This window comes from Cyrtonyx montezumae, unplaced genomic scaffold (genome assembly GCF_038088225.1).
Source record: "Cyrtonyx montezumae isolate F1298 unplaced genomic scaffold, pur_monq_1.0 scaffold_17, whole genome shotgun sequence".
Taxonomy (NCBI): domain Eukaryota; kingdom Metazoa; phylum Chordata; class Aves; order Galliformes; family Odontophoridae; genus Cyrtonyx; species Cyrtonyx montezumae.
In genome coordinates, this window is record NW_027071903.1 from 15,868,426 (window position 1) to 15,884,875 (window position 16,450).

General features: G+C 51.7%; 1 protein-coding gene across 3 annotated transcripts in view; it reads left to right on the forward strand.

Annotated features, from left to right (window-relative positions):
- Nucleotides 1-15,880, forward strand: part of GNAO1 (G protein subunit alpha o1) — a 116,071-nt gene extending 100,191 nt beyond the window's left edge. The window contains exons 7-8 of one of the 3 annotated variants that reach the window (XM_065733477.1): nt 3,784-3,937; nt 15,244-15,880. In XM_065733477.1, coding sequence (XP_065589549.1) covers nt 3,784-3,937; nt 15,244-15,431 — 342 coding nt within the window. In that variant the 3' untranslated portion in view covers nt 15,432-15,880. Of the gene's footprint in view, nt 1-3,783; nt 3,938-8,428; nt 10,964-13,191; nt 13,346-15,243 lie in introns of those variants that run through there. The other 2 variants (XM_065733475.1, XM_065733474.1) reach the window with 2 other exon arrangements.
- The last annotated feature ends 570 nt before the right edge of the window (nt 15,881-16,450 follow it).

A 16,450-nucleotide genomic window follows, 5' to 3' on the forward strand; every position in this document is an offset into this window, starting at 1 on the left:
GCTGGGTGGGGGTGGGGGGACACACTGGTGATGGGAAAAATATGCAGGAAGAGGGCAGGTGTGCAGGGCAGGGAGCTGAGCTGTGGCCTGAGCAAGGTGCTCTGCAGGTATGACTTTGGCTGTGATGCCCAAACTGTGATGCCACTGCTGAAGTCAGGATCTGCACAGCTCCAGGTTTGCTTTTACGTCAGGAAGGGTCCAGCACAGCACTGACATTTACTCGCTGTTCCAATCCCTTCTCACAAAGCCTTTCTGGGGATGCTGAGCAACAGGAGAGTAGAGGGAGCTGCTCTTCATTTACACATTTGCTGTAAACAGGGAGAGCATTCTGCTTCAGCACAGTGGGACACCCCCACCTAACCCAAATAAACAAGCAGAGAGAGATGCCATCGCAAAGCAGCGAAACAGCAGCGTGGCATCTTACCTGCAGCACAGGCAGTGGGAGGCACAGTCCCACAGACACTCTCTCAGCATGGCCCCAGGCATACACCCTGCTCCCTGGTAGCAGGGTTCCTCTCCAAACAGGCAGCAGGAATGCAGCACCTCTTCAGCTGGCTGATTTGCTGTCTGCCTGCATCCATCACACGTGCTACCTTTAATGAAGTAAATCAGTTTTTTGTTGTTTTTCACTCAGAAAACATGAAAGAGGGCAGGTAAAGGCTGGATGCTGTTCCTCCATCTTTGTTTTCTGTAGAAATGTGTGCTGTGATGCAGGCGCTTCCAGCTTGATTAAGCCACTGAAGGTCTGGGGGCTGCACAGGTGTGAAGGTATCTGCAGAGCTTTCAGAGCTGGCAAGAGAAGGAAGGAGCCCTGCTTCAAGCCCAGTGCCAAACACACTTGCAGAGCTGGTGTGGAACAGCTTTTCCTGGTATGTCAGCATCCTGTTGGCAATAAGCACAGGCTTTCACAGTGGGTTGCAATTCTTCCAAACAAGATGGAACAAAGAGCCTGCTGAAACACTGACCTTGGGCATGGTGCCTAAGGACCGCCAAGTTTTACAAGGGACAGGTTTTCTCCCCAACTCCCTGCCACAAAGAGCAACCCTATGGGTGTCAAGGAAGGCAAGTACTTCTGTGCATCCAGGTCAGAAAGAAAACTCTGCATCTGAGACTTTTTGGGCTGTCTTCCCCTGCAGACTGTGCTTTGTAGAGGAATGCCCAGTCACTCACATTTGTGTGCACTGTGAGCCCCAAACACCACTGTATGCCACTTATCCTGCAGCACTGTATCTCAGGGCTGGCTGCAGAGCCCCATGCATAAGCAGCGAGGAGCAAACCCACAAGGAAATTCAGGCAGCACTTGGTTTTGCACAACAGTGCTATTTTGTCTCGGTTGGGGCTTACTGTTACGTTGTACAAGAAGTGTGTATTGGATGCAAAACCTCACCTCTGTAACAGGGAGGAGAGAGGGACGGCAGTTACATTCATCAGTGAAACTGGAGAAGATGAGTTAAGGCAGGTTTGCATTGTTCCTCCTCATGTTTTAAGACAGCAATGGTGTGAGGCCTGTCGCAGGAGCTGCACGGTCTCTGCAAAGCAGCCATCACAAGAGAGGAGGATGCTGCATATTGCTGCCTCTGGAACGATGATATTTAGGTCATCCATATCTAGCTAAGACATGAGAGCATTGTCTGTGTCCCCATTACTGAATGGGTTGGAGGCACTGTGCAGGTGACCCTGGGTGTGCATTAGTGTTGGCCTGTTGGTTTTTATTTCATTGCATGACCTGGTTAGAGTGCTCTGTGCTGTCATTGGGCAGGGAAAATTGAATTGCAGTGCTCAGAAATTTCCTTAGCAAGTGGCAGAAGCCTGAGTGTCTTCGGAAGTAAACCAGGAGGGGGATATGAGGTCTCTGTGCTTAGAATAATGGTCAATATCCTTATAGTTTGCATGCCTGTTAGCACTTAGTTGCCAAGGAAAATATGAGAGAGGCCAGGTCAGGCAGCCCCGTGGGGCTTCAAAATTGCCTCTGGAAGTAGAAAGGAACACAGGATTTTGCCCTAACCATCATCTCGCCCAGGGAATGCCCTGGTTTGTGCTGTGTGTGTTCTGGCTGTGGGCCGTGGCACAGGGCAGCGAGGCTGGCACGGTAAGTACGGTGACACCGTGGGAAGCATTCCTGTGTTTCTCTCTGTTTTTGTTTTCAATTGGTACAGATGATAAAAATGCTTTTACAAATGTTATGCGGGGGACCCTGCTGAGGAGCAGTCGGGTGTCTTTGCTCCCCGTCCCCCTCACCACCCTCCACTCTCACCTCTCCTCCCGGTGGGCTCTGGGTAAATGTTTGCAGGTTTCCACGTGGTCACAATTCAGCACACAGAGCTGGGTTGGTCCCAGCACACAGACTGCGGCTGGCACCGCTAACTACGTGTATTTATATAATTTGCTCATGGTTCCGTCCTCCTGGCGTCCCGTTGTGGGGGGGGGAGGGGGGGGTCCGTGTCCCGCTGGGCTGCGTCCGTCAGCAGCTAAAGCACAGCAATGCAATGGGGGGCATGAATCAGCCCCACCCCGGGCTCGAATGACGCGTGCATGGATCAGAGTGGGATGGGGCTGCGTCCTGCCCCGCGGGACCGCGGCCGCCGAAAGCCACCGGCGCTGGGAGCACGCGGCCGCGACGTCTGCGAGTCCTGCGTGCCTCGGGCCCACGCGCTGCCGTGACCGCGTCCCCAGCACGCCCGGCACCGACGGCCAAGCAGCACCGAGCCTCGGCACCTCCGCGACCCTGCCTAGCAAAACAAGGGCCCAAAAATGAGCATTTGAGAGACCAACCAAATCTGGCAGGTATGGAGCTTCTCTTGAACCAAGAAAAAAAAACCAAACAACGAACGATTGAGTTGGGAGTTGGAAGCAGCGGGAGCATGGTGCCCGGGAGACTTTGCCATGAGCTCCTCCTGCCGCTCTCTGGTCTTCTGTCATTCCTTTTCTCTCTTTCCTTTCCTGTGTGTTTTTTGCATGACCTGTAACCAGAATGCTGACTCCTGACCTCATGGCCAGCAGCTAACGTTCTTCCCCGGGGCGTGGGCTAACACTGCTGGTCGCTGCCTGGCCCGTAGCTGGCTGTTCTTAGATACCCTTCTCCGTGTTTCTCTTTTTTAACACTTTTCCTCTTTTTCTTCTCTCTGCCGGACACCTTTTGTTCAAAGAGAACTAAAAGCAAATTTCCAAAATTCCAAGACAAGCCCAACAGCAGAGAACAGCACTAAACAAAATAACCACAGCGGGCAAAGCTCACGGCAAGGTCATTCCCCAGCTCATGTCCCCTGCAGGTCTGCTTCCAACTCGAGATTAATTCAAGGATCTGCCAGTCCTTGGTTAATGCAACGAGCCGGTTGTGTGCCACACATGCTCAAGAAAGTTAAAAAAATATATATATATATATATAAAATCTGCATGAGCTGCACCAACACATGAATGTGATCAAAGGGCAAACATGACTTTTGGTCCATGCATGGTGCATGACGATTCTGTGAGCTGGGATCCTGAAAACTGTTTGCTATGTGAAATCAAAGCAGCTCCGTGTAGCTGAATGCCCTTCAGTTACTATTTATCAGACATTACAGGGACTGCATCTGTGTCTGTTTATGTGTACTGTTAAAGGGATGGCGTATGTGTATGTTCAGCTGTATGTATATATACATTTATGATGTATATTGTAGCTGTTGTGGGTTTTTTTTTGTTTGTTTGTTTGTTTTCCTCCTTAATTTAGTTATTTTAGATTTCCTTTCGTGTAGAGCAACCCAGAGTCAGTGCCCTTGGCCTGATGTGTTCTTTCCATTGCAGAACCGCATGCACGAATCACTGAAGCTGTTTGACAGCATCTGCAACAACAAGTGGTTCACAGACACGTCCATCATCCTCTTTCTAAACAAGAAAGACATATTTGAAGAGAAAATCAAGAAATCTCCACTGACCATCTGCTTTCCTGAGTACACAGGTAGTGAGAAAGCTGATGTGTAGGGTTGCAGGGCAAAGGGATGGGAGGGCTGCATGGAGTGTTCCCCACCCAGGCAGGCAGTGAGCTGAAGGAGTCCTGGATGCACAGCTGTGCTCCCATTGGTGTATCTGCAAAAGGGTTGTTTTTTTTCTTCAGTAAATTCCCCCACTATCTCCAGTGGGTTTCAGAAAGCACAGGAGTGGCTTAGGTCAAAGTTCTTTGCCACTGAAGAGCCACCGCAGCTCATGGGGGCATTTGCACAGTCAGGATATTTGCCCAGTGAGGACATTTGCAGGGCATTGTGCAGTCCTGGAGGCTGTGCTGGTGCTGGGGTGGGCAGCAGAGCTGTGCTGCAGGACAGCACACAAGGAGCCCCACTTCCCCCTGCCTGCCTGGCACCCACTAATGATGGGAACGCGTCACCCATGTGAAGTCAGCAGCTGCACCCCACTGCTTCCCGCTGCAGCTCCCACAAACCCTCATTACCATTCTGAGAGAGCATCGTAAAAATAAACTTTTCTCATCATGAATTACTGAAGCTCACCAGAGACATCCAGATGAATTGAGCTGACAGACAGAGAAGTGGATCTCTGTGTCAGGAAACATAGCTGTGAACCAGGAGCACCAGGAGCATCACGCTTCTGGGCAGGCCAGCAAATTATTAACCAGAGCTCCCTTCCTCTGAGTGCTACGTTTTTGCTGTGAATAGGGAACAGCAGTCTACTGCTCCTCTGGGCTGCGTGGTGGATGATGGTGGATGGTCAACTCTACCTGAACTCTGAGGAGCATCTGCAGGCTCCCTCTGTGGGGAAGGTCCTGGTATTTGTCACCACCACCACATCTCAGCCATCTGCTTGTCCCCTTGCTCCAGGCAGAACTGAAATATTCCTGGCACATTAGTCTAAAAGCCCTAATAATGGAAATGTCACAGACTTTACGGTTGAAGGCTCACAATAGTGCCAACCTCACATTTTTCTCAGTTGCAGATGAGAATGTTGCTTGCTCTCTTTTTGGATGGCAGCTGATCACTGTCTTCTTTATAGCTGCAATTCTTTAGCCTCAAAGGTTTTTGTCTTTCCCTCTTCCTCTGCACAGCAAACCTGCATCTTTCACTCTTCCCCATCACAAATTTAGTGATGTGGCTAATTTAGTTAACCCTCCCTGAGGTCTCCCAGTAACCCCACTCCCAAATAGCACCCTTCTATACTTCAGATGGCAGAGGCTGGAGCAGCCAGGAACTTTTAGATGCCACTTGTCCTCCCTAAAATGAGTTCTGTGTCAAGGACAGCCCTAAGCTCCCAGCTAACTGCCAGGAGGAAAACAAACGTGGTTTACTCCTAGTTCATAAGTTCATAAGGTTGGAAAGGACCTATAAGATCATCTAGTCCAACCATCCTCCTATCACTATCTCTACCCAACTACTAAATTAAGTCCTTTAGCACCTCATCTAAACGCTTCTTGAACAGCGCTAGGGATGGTGCCTCAACCACCTCCCTAGGCAGGCCATTCCAGTGCCTGACCACTCTTTCAGAAAAGAAATGCTTCCTGAGGTCTAATCTAAATCTTCCCCGGCGCAACTTGTGGCCATTCCCTCTCGTCCTGTCATCATTCTCCCTGCCCAGGGAGAAGAGGCCCACCCCCTCCTCACCACAACCCCCCTTCAGGAAGTGGTAGAGTGCAATAAGGTCTCCTCTGAGCCTCCTCTTCTCCAGACTAAACAATCCCAGCTCCCTCAGCCGCTCCTCATAAGACTTGTGCTCCAGACCCCTCCCCAGTTTTGTTGCCCTTCTCTGAACACGCTCCAGGGCCTCAATGTCCTTCTTGTAGTGAGGGGCCCAAAACTGAACACAGTACTCGAGGTGCGGCTGTACCAGAGCTGAGTACAGGGGGATGATCACCTCCCTGCTCCTGCTGGCTACACTATTTCTAATACAGGCCAGGATGCTGTTGGCCTTCTTGGTCACCTGGGCACACTGCCGGCTCATGTTGAGCCGAGCATCAACCAACACCCCCAGGTCCTTTTCCTCTCTACATTCTTCAAGCCATTCTGCCCCAAGCCTATAGCATTGCATGGGGTTATTGTGGCCAAAGTGCAGGACCCGGCACTTGGTCTTATTGAACCTCATCCCATTTTGCTCAGCCCAGCTATTCAGCCTATCCAAATCCCTCTGAAGGGCCTCCCTACCCTCAGGCAGTTTGACACATCCTCCCAACTTTGTGTCATCTGCAAACTTACTGAGGGTACACTCAATTCCCTCGTCTAGGTCATCAATAAAGATATTAAACAAGATGGGCCCCAAAACTGACCCTTGGGGGACACCACTCGTAACAGGACGCCAGCTGGACTTAACTCCATTAACCACTACCCTCTGGGCACGGCCCTCCAACCAGTTCTCCACCCAGAGAAGAGTGAACCTGTCCACACCACGGGCTGCCAGTTTCCTTAGGAGGATACTGTGGGAGACCGTGTCGAAGGCCTTGCTGAAGTCCAGGTAGACTACATCAACAGCCTTTCCCTCATCTACCTGTCTGGTCACCCAGTCATAGAAGGAGATGAGGTTGGACAAGCACGACCTGCCCCTGGTGAACCCGTGCTGGCTGGGTCTGATCCCTTTATTGCCATGCACGTGTCGTGTGATCTCCCTCAAGATCATCTGTTCCATAACTTTCCCTGATACCGAGGTCAGGCTGACAGGCCTGTAGTTCCCCGGGTCTTCCTTACGGCCTTTCTTGTAGATGGGAGTCACATCGGCAAGCCTCCAATCTTGTGGGACCTCTCCAGATAACCAGGAATGCTGATAGATGGCAGAAAGTGGCTCGGCAATCACCTCTGCTAGCTCCCTCAGCACCCTTGGGTGGATCCCATCTGGCCCCATGGACTTGTGGCAGTTCAGATGGAGGAGTAGATCTCTGACCATCTCTGCTTGAATCACAGGGGGTGCATTATGCACCCCGTCCCGGACTTCCAGGTCAGGGCAAGTACCATGTGGACAACTGTCCTGTCTATTAAAGACAGATGTGAAGAAGGCATTGAGAACCTCAGCCTTTTCCTTATCATCTGTGGTTATATTGCCTGCCTCGTTGAGTAAAGGAGGGAAATTTTCCTTAGTTTTTCTCCTGCTGTTAATATATTTGTAAAAGGGTTTCCTGTTCTCCTTTACAGCAGTAGCCAGCCTAATTTCAAGCTGGGCTTTAGCATTTCTAATTTTCTGCCTGCAGATCTCTCCTAGAACACCCCATCCCAGGCTGAGCCAGTGCAGCCCTCTCCAGCTCTCAGCGTACCCCAGATCCCCTCGGGGTGCCATTCTGGATGCTCAGCCCAGAAAGCCCATGGTCAATTCCTTGTAGTGTTGGGAAAAGCAACGTGAAGTGGAAAGTTGCCCTGGAGTTAAAAAGAAATATTTGATGAAAGCCTGTGAATCAGACAAGCGGGTTTCTGACATCTAAAGTCGATTACACAAAATGCTTTTAATGAAATGAAGTTTCTGATGTCCATTAGTTCTGCTGGCAGAGAATTGTTAGAAGGCTGCCTTCACAAATGTGCTAGCTGCATGCTAGAGCACTGCCTATTTCCATCCCCTTAATTCACCCGTGCTTTTAGCTAATCCTCAGTGCTCAGCTGCACAGCAGCACAATCCGGGCTGTGCTCTGAGCCACACCGGCGTCAGTGATTCCAGCTATCCAGGATCTCAATCCTATGGCCTCAAGTGACCAACGTCCCCACGTCTCCCAGCACCCTGCTTGTGCTCAGCTTGCAGACCTGGCCCAAACTCTGCACAGCTCCTGGTGCAGCAGCCTGCTCCTGGCACACATCCTTGTCTTACTTCAGGCACATCTCTAGTCTCGTGGGCTCTGTGTTTTCAGATGGCAGCAGGTATACAGATGACAGCCACTCTGTATTGCCTTCGCCCACAAGTCACAGCCCCAGGGAGAGCTTCACTATCCCATAGCAATGTTTCCTCAGGGGTTGGACCCCATCATCCTTATGGATCCCTTCCAACTTGGGATATTCCTTGATTCTATGAAAATAACGATTGAGGGAGAAAGATCCAAGCGTGATGGGCCAGGGGAAGCTGAGCCTCCCAGATCTGTGCCAGGTGGAGCTGTGTTTGTCAGCCTGGGCATTGCCACCAAGATGGATGACTTTTGATGCTGGGTGGCTGTCCTCGAGCTTCTGAGTACACTGCCCCGTGTGTGAAGGCTATTTGTCACAGAGACTTCTAACAAGGGACTCCTCGTGGCACAGATTTGGACATGCAATCGTAAGTCATCCGAAAGGCACAGTGAGGTGGTGGATGTCTCATCCCTGGAGACATTCAAGGTCAGGCTGGATGGGGCTCTTCTTTGATTCTGAGTGAATATATTTGTCTTTCAAAAGAAAGAGGAACAGAACCACCAACTCTTCTTTGTAGTGCAGTGCCCCGGGACACAGGTGCAGGTCCATGGGTTCACCCTAACCAGCTCTTCCCTTCTGGGCTCGTCTCTCTGCAGGCCCCAGCTCCTTCACTGAGGCAGTGGCATACATCCAGGCGCAGTACGAGAGCAAGAACAAGTCACCCAACAAGGAGATCTACACTCACATCACCTGTGCCACCGACACCAACAACATCCAGTTTGTCTTCGATGCTGTCACAGATGTCATCATTGCCAACAACCTGCGGGGCTGCGGACTCTACTGAGGCCTCAGCAGATAGGTCCCCCTCCTGCTTCTCTCCTTGGAGGGTGATGAGGAAGGAACATGTGAACCCTTCCCTCTGCTCAGACTGCAGCGTTTCACCTTCCCCAGACCCCTCCTGGCTTATTTGGGTTTATTTTTGGTGAATTCCCCTTGCTGCCTCTTTCTGCTCCTCCATTCCCATTCGCAGTGCTGTAGAAGGAGCTGATGCATATCCCACAAAGTGCATTTCAACTGCCAAAACCCAGAAATACTCCATTAAAAATAATATTAATAATCAAAGCCTTAAAATATTTGTCAGCAACAGCATAGTTGGGACCCAAACCCATTTTTTTTTCTCCTTGAAATTAAGGGTTATTTGTAATGCTTATGATTTGTCTGTTCCAAAATTGCTATCTCCTGGGCAGCATCAGGTCGTTTCGATCCTTTGGCTCCAGCTCCTGCCCCAGAAGAGCTCTGGCAGCCCAGCTCTGTGCTCCCCTCTCTTTCAAGGATGCAGCCTCTGGGGCCCAAGTGAGACAGGCACAGTTACAGAACCTCCTAAGCATTACCTAAAATTGTTGCAGATAACAGTTTTACCTCAGTTTTTTTCAGAATTAATGTTAAAATCTGCCTGGTGCTCCTGGTAACATGGCTCTCGTCCCCAGCCCTGTTGAGCTTTGCTGAATTCCATGTGGAATGGCTGTAGGGAAGTGCTCATGGCAGGGACTTCTCCTTGTGCTGAGGGAGGACGTGTCCCAGCCAAGGCTCTGCTCATGGTGCAGTGGCCCTGGGGATGCTGGTGGCAACCCACAGCCCTCTGCCCCCATGGAGCCCCGGTGGAGACTGCAGAGAGGTGTCCCAAAGCCCTCCCAGTCTGATTGCGGTGCTGATGTTCCTAACTTCAGCCCTGAAACACCAGAAATATTCACACTGCTTTCCTGCATTCAGGCTGTACCTGAAAAGCAGGGAGTTGCTTTTGGAAGCCCCACTGGAAGCCACCAGCAACTGGTGGCTTTGTCACCCATGCCCCTGTGTCCTGGAGGGGTGGCTCCAGAGTTAGTGTCCCCATCAGGTCACCTGCCAACCAGCAGACTGGGAAGCTTGGTGCTTCGTGGGGAGGGACCTGAGCGATGGAGCAGGAAAAGTGCAAGGAGAGGGGAAGGAAGGGAGGGCAGGGGACAGATGAGTGGGGAGGGGCTGTGGGAGCTCAGAGGTTGGAGACAGAGGTTGTGAAAGGATGACTATGGAGGTGGAGCAGGAGGGAGGAGAGGTTAAAGAGCTGAACATTAGTTACATGTGATTACTGAAGTGTATGTAACTGCTAGCTCCAGCACAGGCCACCTCATGTGCAGAGCACCCCAGTGCCTTCACCAGCAGCAAGGCTTTATTAAGCTCCATCAACAGAATCTACTCAGCAGCATGCGGGGTTTGGAGATGCTCTGTTTCCACCCCTCACTTTGCCTGACATTTCCTCTAGTTCGCCAAGTCTCAGAGGCTGTCTCCAGCAAAGGCAGCACCAAAGGCCAGAGCCTTGAGAGTGTCCAACGTGGAGCATGCAGGGCTATTTTGGGGAAGGAAGCATGAATTAACCCCAGATGTGCCTCTGCCACCACTCCTGGTGACTGTGCCCTGCTCTGGACTAAACAGGGGAAGCCCTAGTGCCAGCCCAGGCAGTGTCCCCAGGCTGGGGAGTGTGGGCAGGAGGCAGTACTGCACACGGAGCCTTTCCCTTTCCTCTGGTATTTTGTACATCTAAAGCTCCATTTCAGCTGCTGCTGCTGGTGTTCTGTTCTGTCCTTCCCAACAGATGTGCCTTCTGGAGGCAGTGCTGCTCTGCAGGGCACCACGTGCAGGGTGCACTGAGGGGTCACAGCAGAAAGGCAGAATCTGGTGCTGCTCCATCCACAGTGAGAGGGCTGGGTGCAGTGAGATGGCAAAACTCCAGCAGCTCCCTTAGCAATTCCAAAGAAACAGTGCCCTGGAGGAGGAAAACCTTGCCAGCACCCCTAGCACAGGGCTGATAGCAATAAACACATACCTACAAGCACACCTGAATGCACAGCTGCATGCCCCAAAGCCCTCATCTCCTGTGCCCTTAGGGACCCCTCAGAGCGTGCAGTATTGCCGTGCAAACAGCCCCACAGAGACAGGAGCTATGGCAGCACCCAGTGCCCCGCAGTGCCTTCACTATGACCAGAACAGCCTCAGCCCTCCGCCTCACGCAGAGTTGAAGAAGGAACCTTTTTAGCCCTACTAAAATGCCACTCCCAATGCAGCCCCCTCTCCCCACTCCTCCTTTCCCCCTGCAGCTCGACACAGGAGCGATGACCATCACCGTGGCTCTGGCTGCTGCCCCTCGTCCCACAGGACCACCCGCGTGTCCGATGGCCCCAACCGCATTAACTGTAATTTTGTATGAAGAGTGACTGTCCATTGGTTTAATAGAATGTTAGCTATTGTAATAATTTATTGGCTGTCAGTAATGTATTTATTAGTTACAAAATGTTAATAAAGTGCCAGCTCTTTTCTAGTGTGAGAGGGTTTTATTGGGTCTCCCTTGGCATGTTCTGCTTCTTGGCCCCATCAGCCGTCCTGCTCCGCACTCACAGAACAGCTATCCATGTGTGGGTCTCCTGCCCTGACCTCGAACCTGGAGAAGCATTGGCAAAGGATGGAGCCAGAAGGTGAGAGATCTTCACCCCAACGTGGCTGTACCCGCACTGCTCATTGCCAACACAAGTGGCCAAGTGCAGCAACTCCAGGGTGAAGAGCGACCATGTACACCACGCTCCTCTTCCTTGAAGACCTGGCCTTCTGCTGTGACATGTTCCTGTTGTGAGCATCTGCATGGAAGGCATTTAGACAAACCATAGCAATTTTGGCACCACGCAGTGGGACGGCATCTCCTGCTTGTTGGCAGCATTGCCCCAAGCCTTCCTCCAGCATCGTGGCTGCGCACCCAGCACAAGCAGCAAGTGTTGCAGTGCTCTACCTCCATCAGTCAGCACAAGCAGAGTGACAAAAGAGCTATTTCTGGTTCACTTCAGCAAATCATGCTTCTCCCCCACCACAGTGACACAATACTTGGAGCACCTTTCAGTCCCCTCAAAATAACACTCGTGTCACTTTGTTCTTTTGTGTTTGATCCAAAGGGCTTCCATTACCAGAGGCAAGAAATAGAAAGCATGAATACCAGCTTGGAGAAAGCAAGGGAAAATTTTCCATCAGCCTCAACGTAGGAAAATCAGCTGTCATTGCTGCTGCCTTCACTGTGTTCAGTGCTGTGACTTCGTCAGGACCCGCTCTCACAGCCCCCATCCTACGGAGCTAAGGACCAGCTCCAGAAGAGGGGTTTTCCTTTCTGTATCTGTCCCGGGTGTTTCCTAACATCTCCTCCAGGATGGTGTCCTGCAAGGGCATCCAGACGTCACCGGGGCTGTTCTCACTGCCTCTGGGGCTTCCATCCCCCAGGCACTGCTTCTGTTTTCACTGTTCCTCCACCACTCCTTTGTAAAGCACACGAGGAACAAAGTGGGGCGATCAAGGAAATGAAACACTGCTGCCTGCAGGAAAACCTCTGTCCCTTTTGCAAAGGCTGCTTGGCTGAGGTGAGAAGAGCTACATCCACTTGTGACGGTTTATTTCCCAATCAATAGGAGTTTTTTTAAATATAAGGATCAAATGAGGTCCAGAAGCTCTGGAAAGCGGCTGCTTGGCATTCATAGCTCCACTTTGCCAAGGAAACGACAACGTAATCTCAAAGCCTTTTGAGATGAAATCAGACATCTGCTAAATTTTGCATGCGAAAGCTGCAGCCGAAGTGTAGCTAAGAAAATGACTCACTAATAAAACATTCATGGAAAACTCCAAAATGTGTAATTGGGTCATCATTTCATTCGGGAGCACCTGTGTGCTCCTGGATGGTGAAGGAGCAGTGCACCCCGACTGCCAACCCCGTAGCCCTGCAGCCCCTCAGTCTCACCTCCTTCTGCTCTCCTGTCCCTCTGTCCTCCTCTCTGCTAACAACTCCCACAGCACAGGGAAGCAGGCCGGGTGTGGTTTGCTCACGCATGAAAGAACAACTAAACAACATGGCTTGTAGAGGTTTTCTCTACGTTCCTGCTTGAGCTCTTGCATGTTTTAAGCCTCCCCAGAGCAGCCCGGGAGGTGGTCTTGGCAGCTTCCTTTGTGCCCTGCATTTCTCAGCTAGGAGCTGCAATTCCCAAAGGCTGAGGATGTGGCCCTGCGAGGCAGCACCTGCCCCAGCCCCGTGCCATACCCCATGCTTTGTACCTCTGTGATGGCTGGTGGGTCGCTGAGCCCCCAGAGCCCACAGCCCCTTCCCCAGCCACCCCTTTGGGCAGACGATGAACCAACAACTGTTCCCCCACAGTTTCTTGTGACTTCAACATCAGCCCTGCCAGGAGTGGGGGGCAGTGGAGGAGAGGCTGCAGCTCTGTGCCCCACCTCACCCCTGCTCCTGTCTGACTGTACGGGTTTTGCTTCCTAATCGTTTAAGTGTGGGAAAACCAGTTCTCCTCTCTTCTAACTCTCTCTCTTTGCCTTTCTCTCCTCCTCTCCGTGCTCCCTGTTGCAGAACCGCATGCACGAATCTCTCATGCTCTTCGACTCCATCTGTAACAACAAATTCTTCATTGATACCTCCATCATTCTCTTCCTCAACAAGAAAGACCTATTTGCTGAGAAGATCAAGAAGTCCCCCCTGACCATCTGCTTCCCTGAGTACACAGGTAGGTGTGGGGCCGCAGCTCGGGGCTGGGGAAGGGCATGGGTGCTGAGGCACCTCCAGGGGTGCACCAGCCCCAGGCATCTCTCGGGGTCGTGTCCGTGCTTGGTGAATTCTTGCGACAAGCAGCGGGGGGATCTCGATGCGTCCCCAAGTGCTCTTTTATTCAAAGCTCTGTGCTTTGAAGTGCCATGAATGCCTTCACCAACATCTCTGCTGCTTGTGCTAATGCACTTCTCCTCCTCTTGCCTGCGGGGCTCCCAAGGCACCCAACTGGCCACGGGTTGGTAACGCTCTCCCCATTCAACACCACCCCTGTGGCGTGGCCATTGTGTTGTCTGCAGCCACCCAAGGGGATGAGCTGCTGTTGGCACAGAGGAGACCAGGCCAGTGAAACTGCAGCAGGTCAGGGTGCTCCTGCGCTCGGCCGCGCTGATGGGGCTCGAAGAGGAGTGGGGCTGCAAGCACCCCAAGGCTACGACTCCCACCTCACCCTCCATGAGATGCAGACTGTGGTCCCGGGGGGAAGGAGTCCCTCCTACAGAGGAAATCTTTTAAATCACAGGAGAATCATACGTTTGTTGTTGGGTTTTTTTTAAAGTAAATGAAACTGACATGTCTTGGGGGAAAAAAAGAACCAAGAAAACATGATAGAAAGATGTCTGCTCTGAATATTTTAAGGGAAAGAAAATATCTCCCATCTGAGGAACTTCAGCACCTCCCATGAGAGCTTGGTGCCCCCTCCCTGGTGCACCTCAATGCCCCCATGGGCACCCGAGGCAATGCGGATGGGCCCTGCGCAGCATTCCTGCATCCCAGCATGGACATGGCACTGCTCTCACACTCTTTCCTGGCCAACCACCAAAGCACTTCATCCTCTTCTCCATCCTCGAGGCCGAGGGCAGTCCTATGGCCACATCCTGCACTGGGAAGGAGGGGAAATGGTGCGCTTGAAAAGGAAACTAAATCTGCAGATAACAGCAGCTCTCCCAAAGGCGATTTCAGGGGCATAATTCGGGTTTTGTAGCTCCCTGTGAGGAGCCTGGTGCAGCTGCTCTCATCACTGTAAGCAGCTTAATGCCATAATGCACATTTTTCGGCCCGAACATCTGGCCCTCCTCCAGCTTGTGAAGCTCCCCAGAGCACCAAGCAGAAAGCACCAAGCAGTGCAGCACCAAGGGGCTCCCACTCACAGCTGGGTGCCTCTGGCCAATCTCAAGTCCTTCATATCACTATAAGGACACCCATGGTTGGTGGTGGAGGGGACACCCAATGGACATCCCAAACCTTTCTGCTGTCCTTTGGCCCTGGGGCCACCCAACACTATGGGATGTGCCGTGGGGACTCATCGGTGCTGCTTGGGTGGGCATTGCTGGGGGTGAATGGATATTCCCGAGGATGGATGGGCAATGCAGGGATGGATGGGCATCCTTGAGAATGCATTGGCATCCTTGGAGATGAATTGGCACCCCTGGGTGGACAACCCTAGGGAAAGATGGGTGCCCTCTATCACAGTTTGCAGGGGAAAGTAGTGCAGTGGGGTGGGGAGGGCACGTTGGTGGCACCTGGGGAGGGAGGAGCCTGTGGCAGAGCCCAACCACCAGCAAGGAGGGAAGAAATGGGGAAATGTTGGGGGAAAAGCAGTGCTTGGGGGGAAAGATGGAGTGGGAAATGGTATGGAAACGGGGAGATGGGGCGAAAGGGACATTTCTGAAGAGTCATCACCCCCAGGGTGCTGGGGCACTAGGCTGAGATCCAGTCTCCCATGGAAAAAAAGCTCAAATGGTTAAAAAATGGGAAAAAAAAAAAACAAACCAATAATTTGTGGCTGTTCTTTCCCCATGAGCACCAGCTTGGTGGGGTCCGACCTGACGGCCCTGTGCTGTCCCCCTGTGCCCACAGGTCCCAACACCTACGAGGACGCAGCCGCCTACATCCAAGCACAATTCGAGAGCAAAAACCGCTCGCCCAACAAGGAGATTTACTGCCACATGACGTGCGCCACGGACACGAACAACATCCAGGTTGTGTTCGACGCCGTCACCGACATCATCATCGCCAACAACCTGCGGGGCTGCGGCTTGTACTGAGCCCAGCGGGGCCCCGCACACCCACCCACCGCACCACACACACTGAGCGCGACGGGAGAAACAGCGAGACGGAAACAAAGTCGTAACCATAATCATGCGAGTTGGTAAATAAAAAGGCGTAAGGAAATTATATATATACGTATATATATATATAAAACTAAACAAACGAAACAACAAACCCACCACCACCTTTCTGTTGGTCTCAGAGCCGCGGGCAGGAGGGGGGGGGGGACCTTCCCACCCGCTCTGGGGTTCGGGTTGGTTTTTTTTTTCCTCTTTTTTCGTTTTTATTTTAAATTTTCTGTGGGGTGAACGGGTTTATTCCCCTCTCACGGATGGCGTTTGCTATTTTTTTTTTTCTTTTAAGGGAAAAAAAGAGGGAAATGAAGCAAATGGCAGAGCTCACCCACCCCTGGCCGCGCGCCCTGGCCAGCAGGGAGCCTAGCCCTTCTCCCACCCCTCCCCTGGCGGCTGGGCAGGACACGCAGCAGCACCCTCAGTGCAGGCAGGGTTGAGCTCCCATCCTCTCCTCTTTTTGTTTTTTTTTTCCTTTCGTTCTTTTATAATCCCCCCCCCCGCATGTATGTGAGCCCCCCTCCCCAGCCGGGAGCCGGGGCTGCGGGTGGTGCCGTTCTCCATCCTGGGGCTTTTCTCCCCCATTTTCCCCCATCCAGAAGCACACAGCACTCTGAGCTCCCACCCCACCCCACCACGGCTGTTGCCTCTCTTGTCATCCAGGGTTGATCTGGGGGCTCCAGGGAGGGGGTGTACATATAGATACTTTTCTTTCTTCCTTTCTTTCTTCCTTTCTTCCTTCCTTCCTTTCTTTCTTTCTTTCTTTCTTTCTTTTTCTTTCTTTCTTTCTTTCTTTCTTTCTTTCTTTCTTTCTTTCTTTCTTTCTTTCTTTCTTTCTTTCTTTCTTTCTTTCTTTCTTTCTTTCTTTCTTTCTTTCTTTCTTTCTTTCTTTCTTTCTTTCTTTCTTTCTTTCTTTCTTTCTTTCTTCCTTTCTTTCTCTCTTT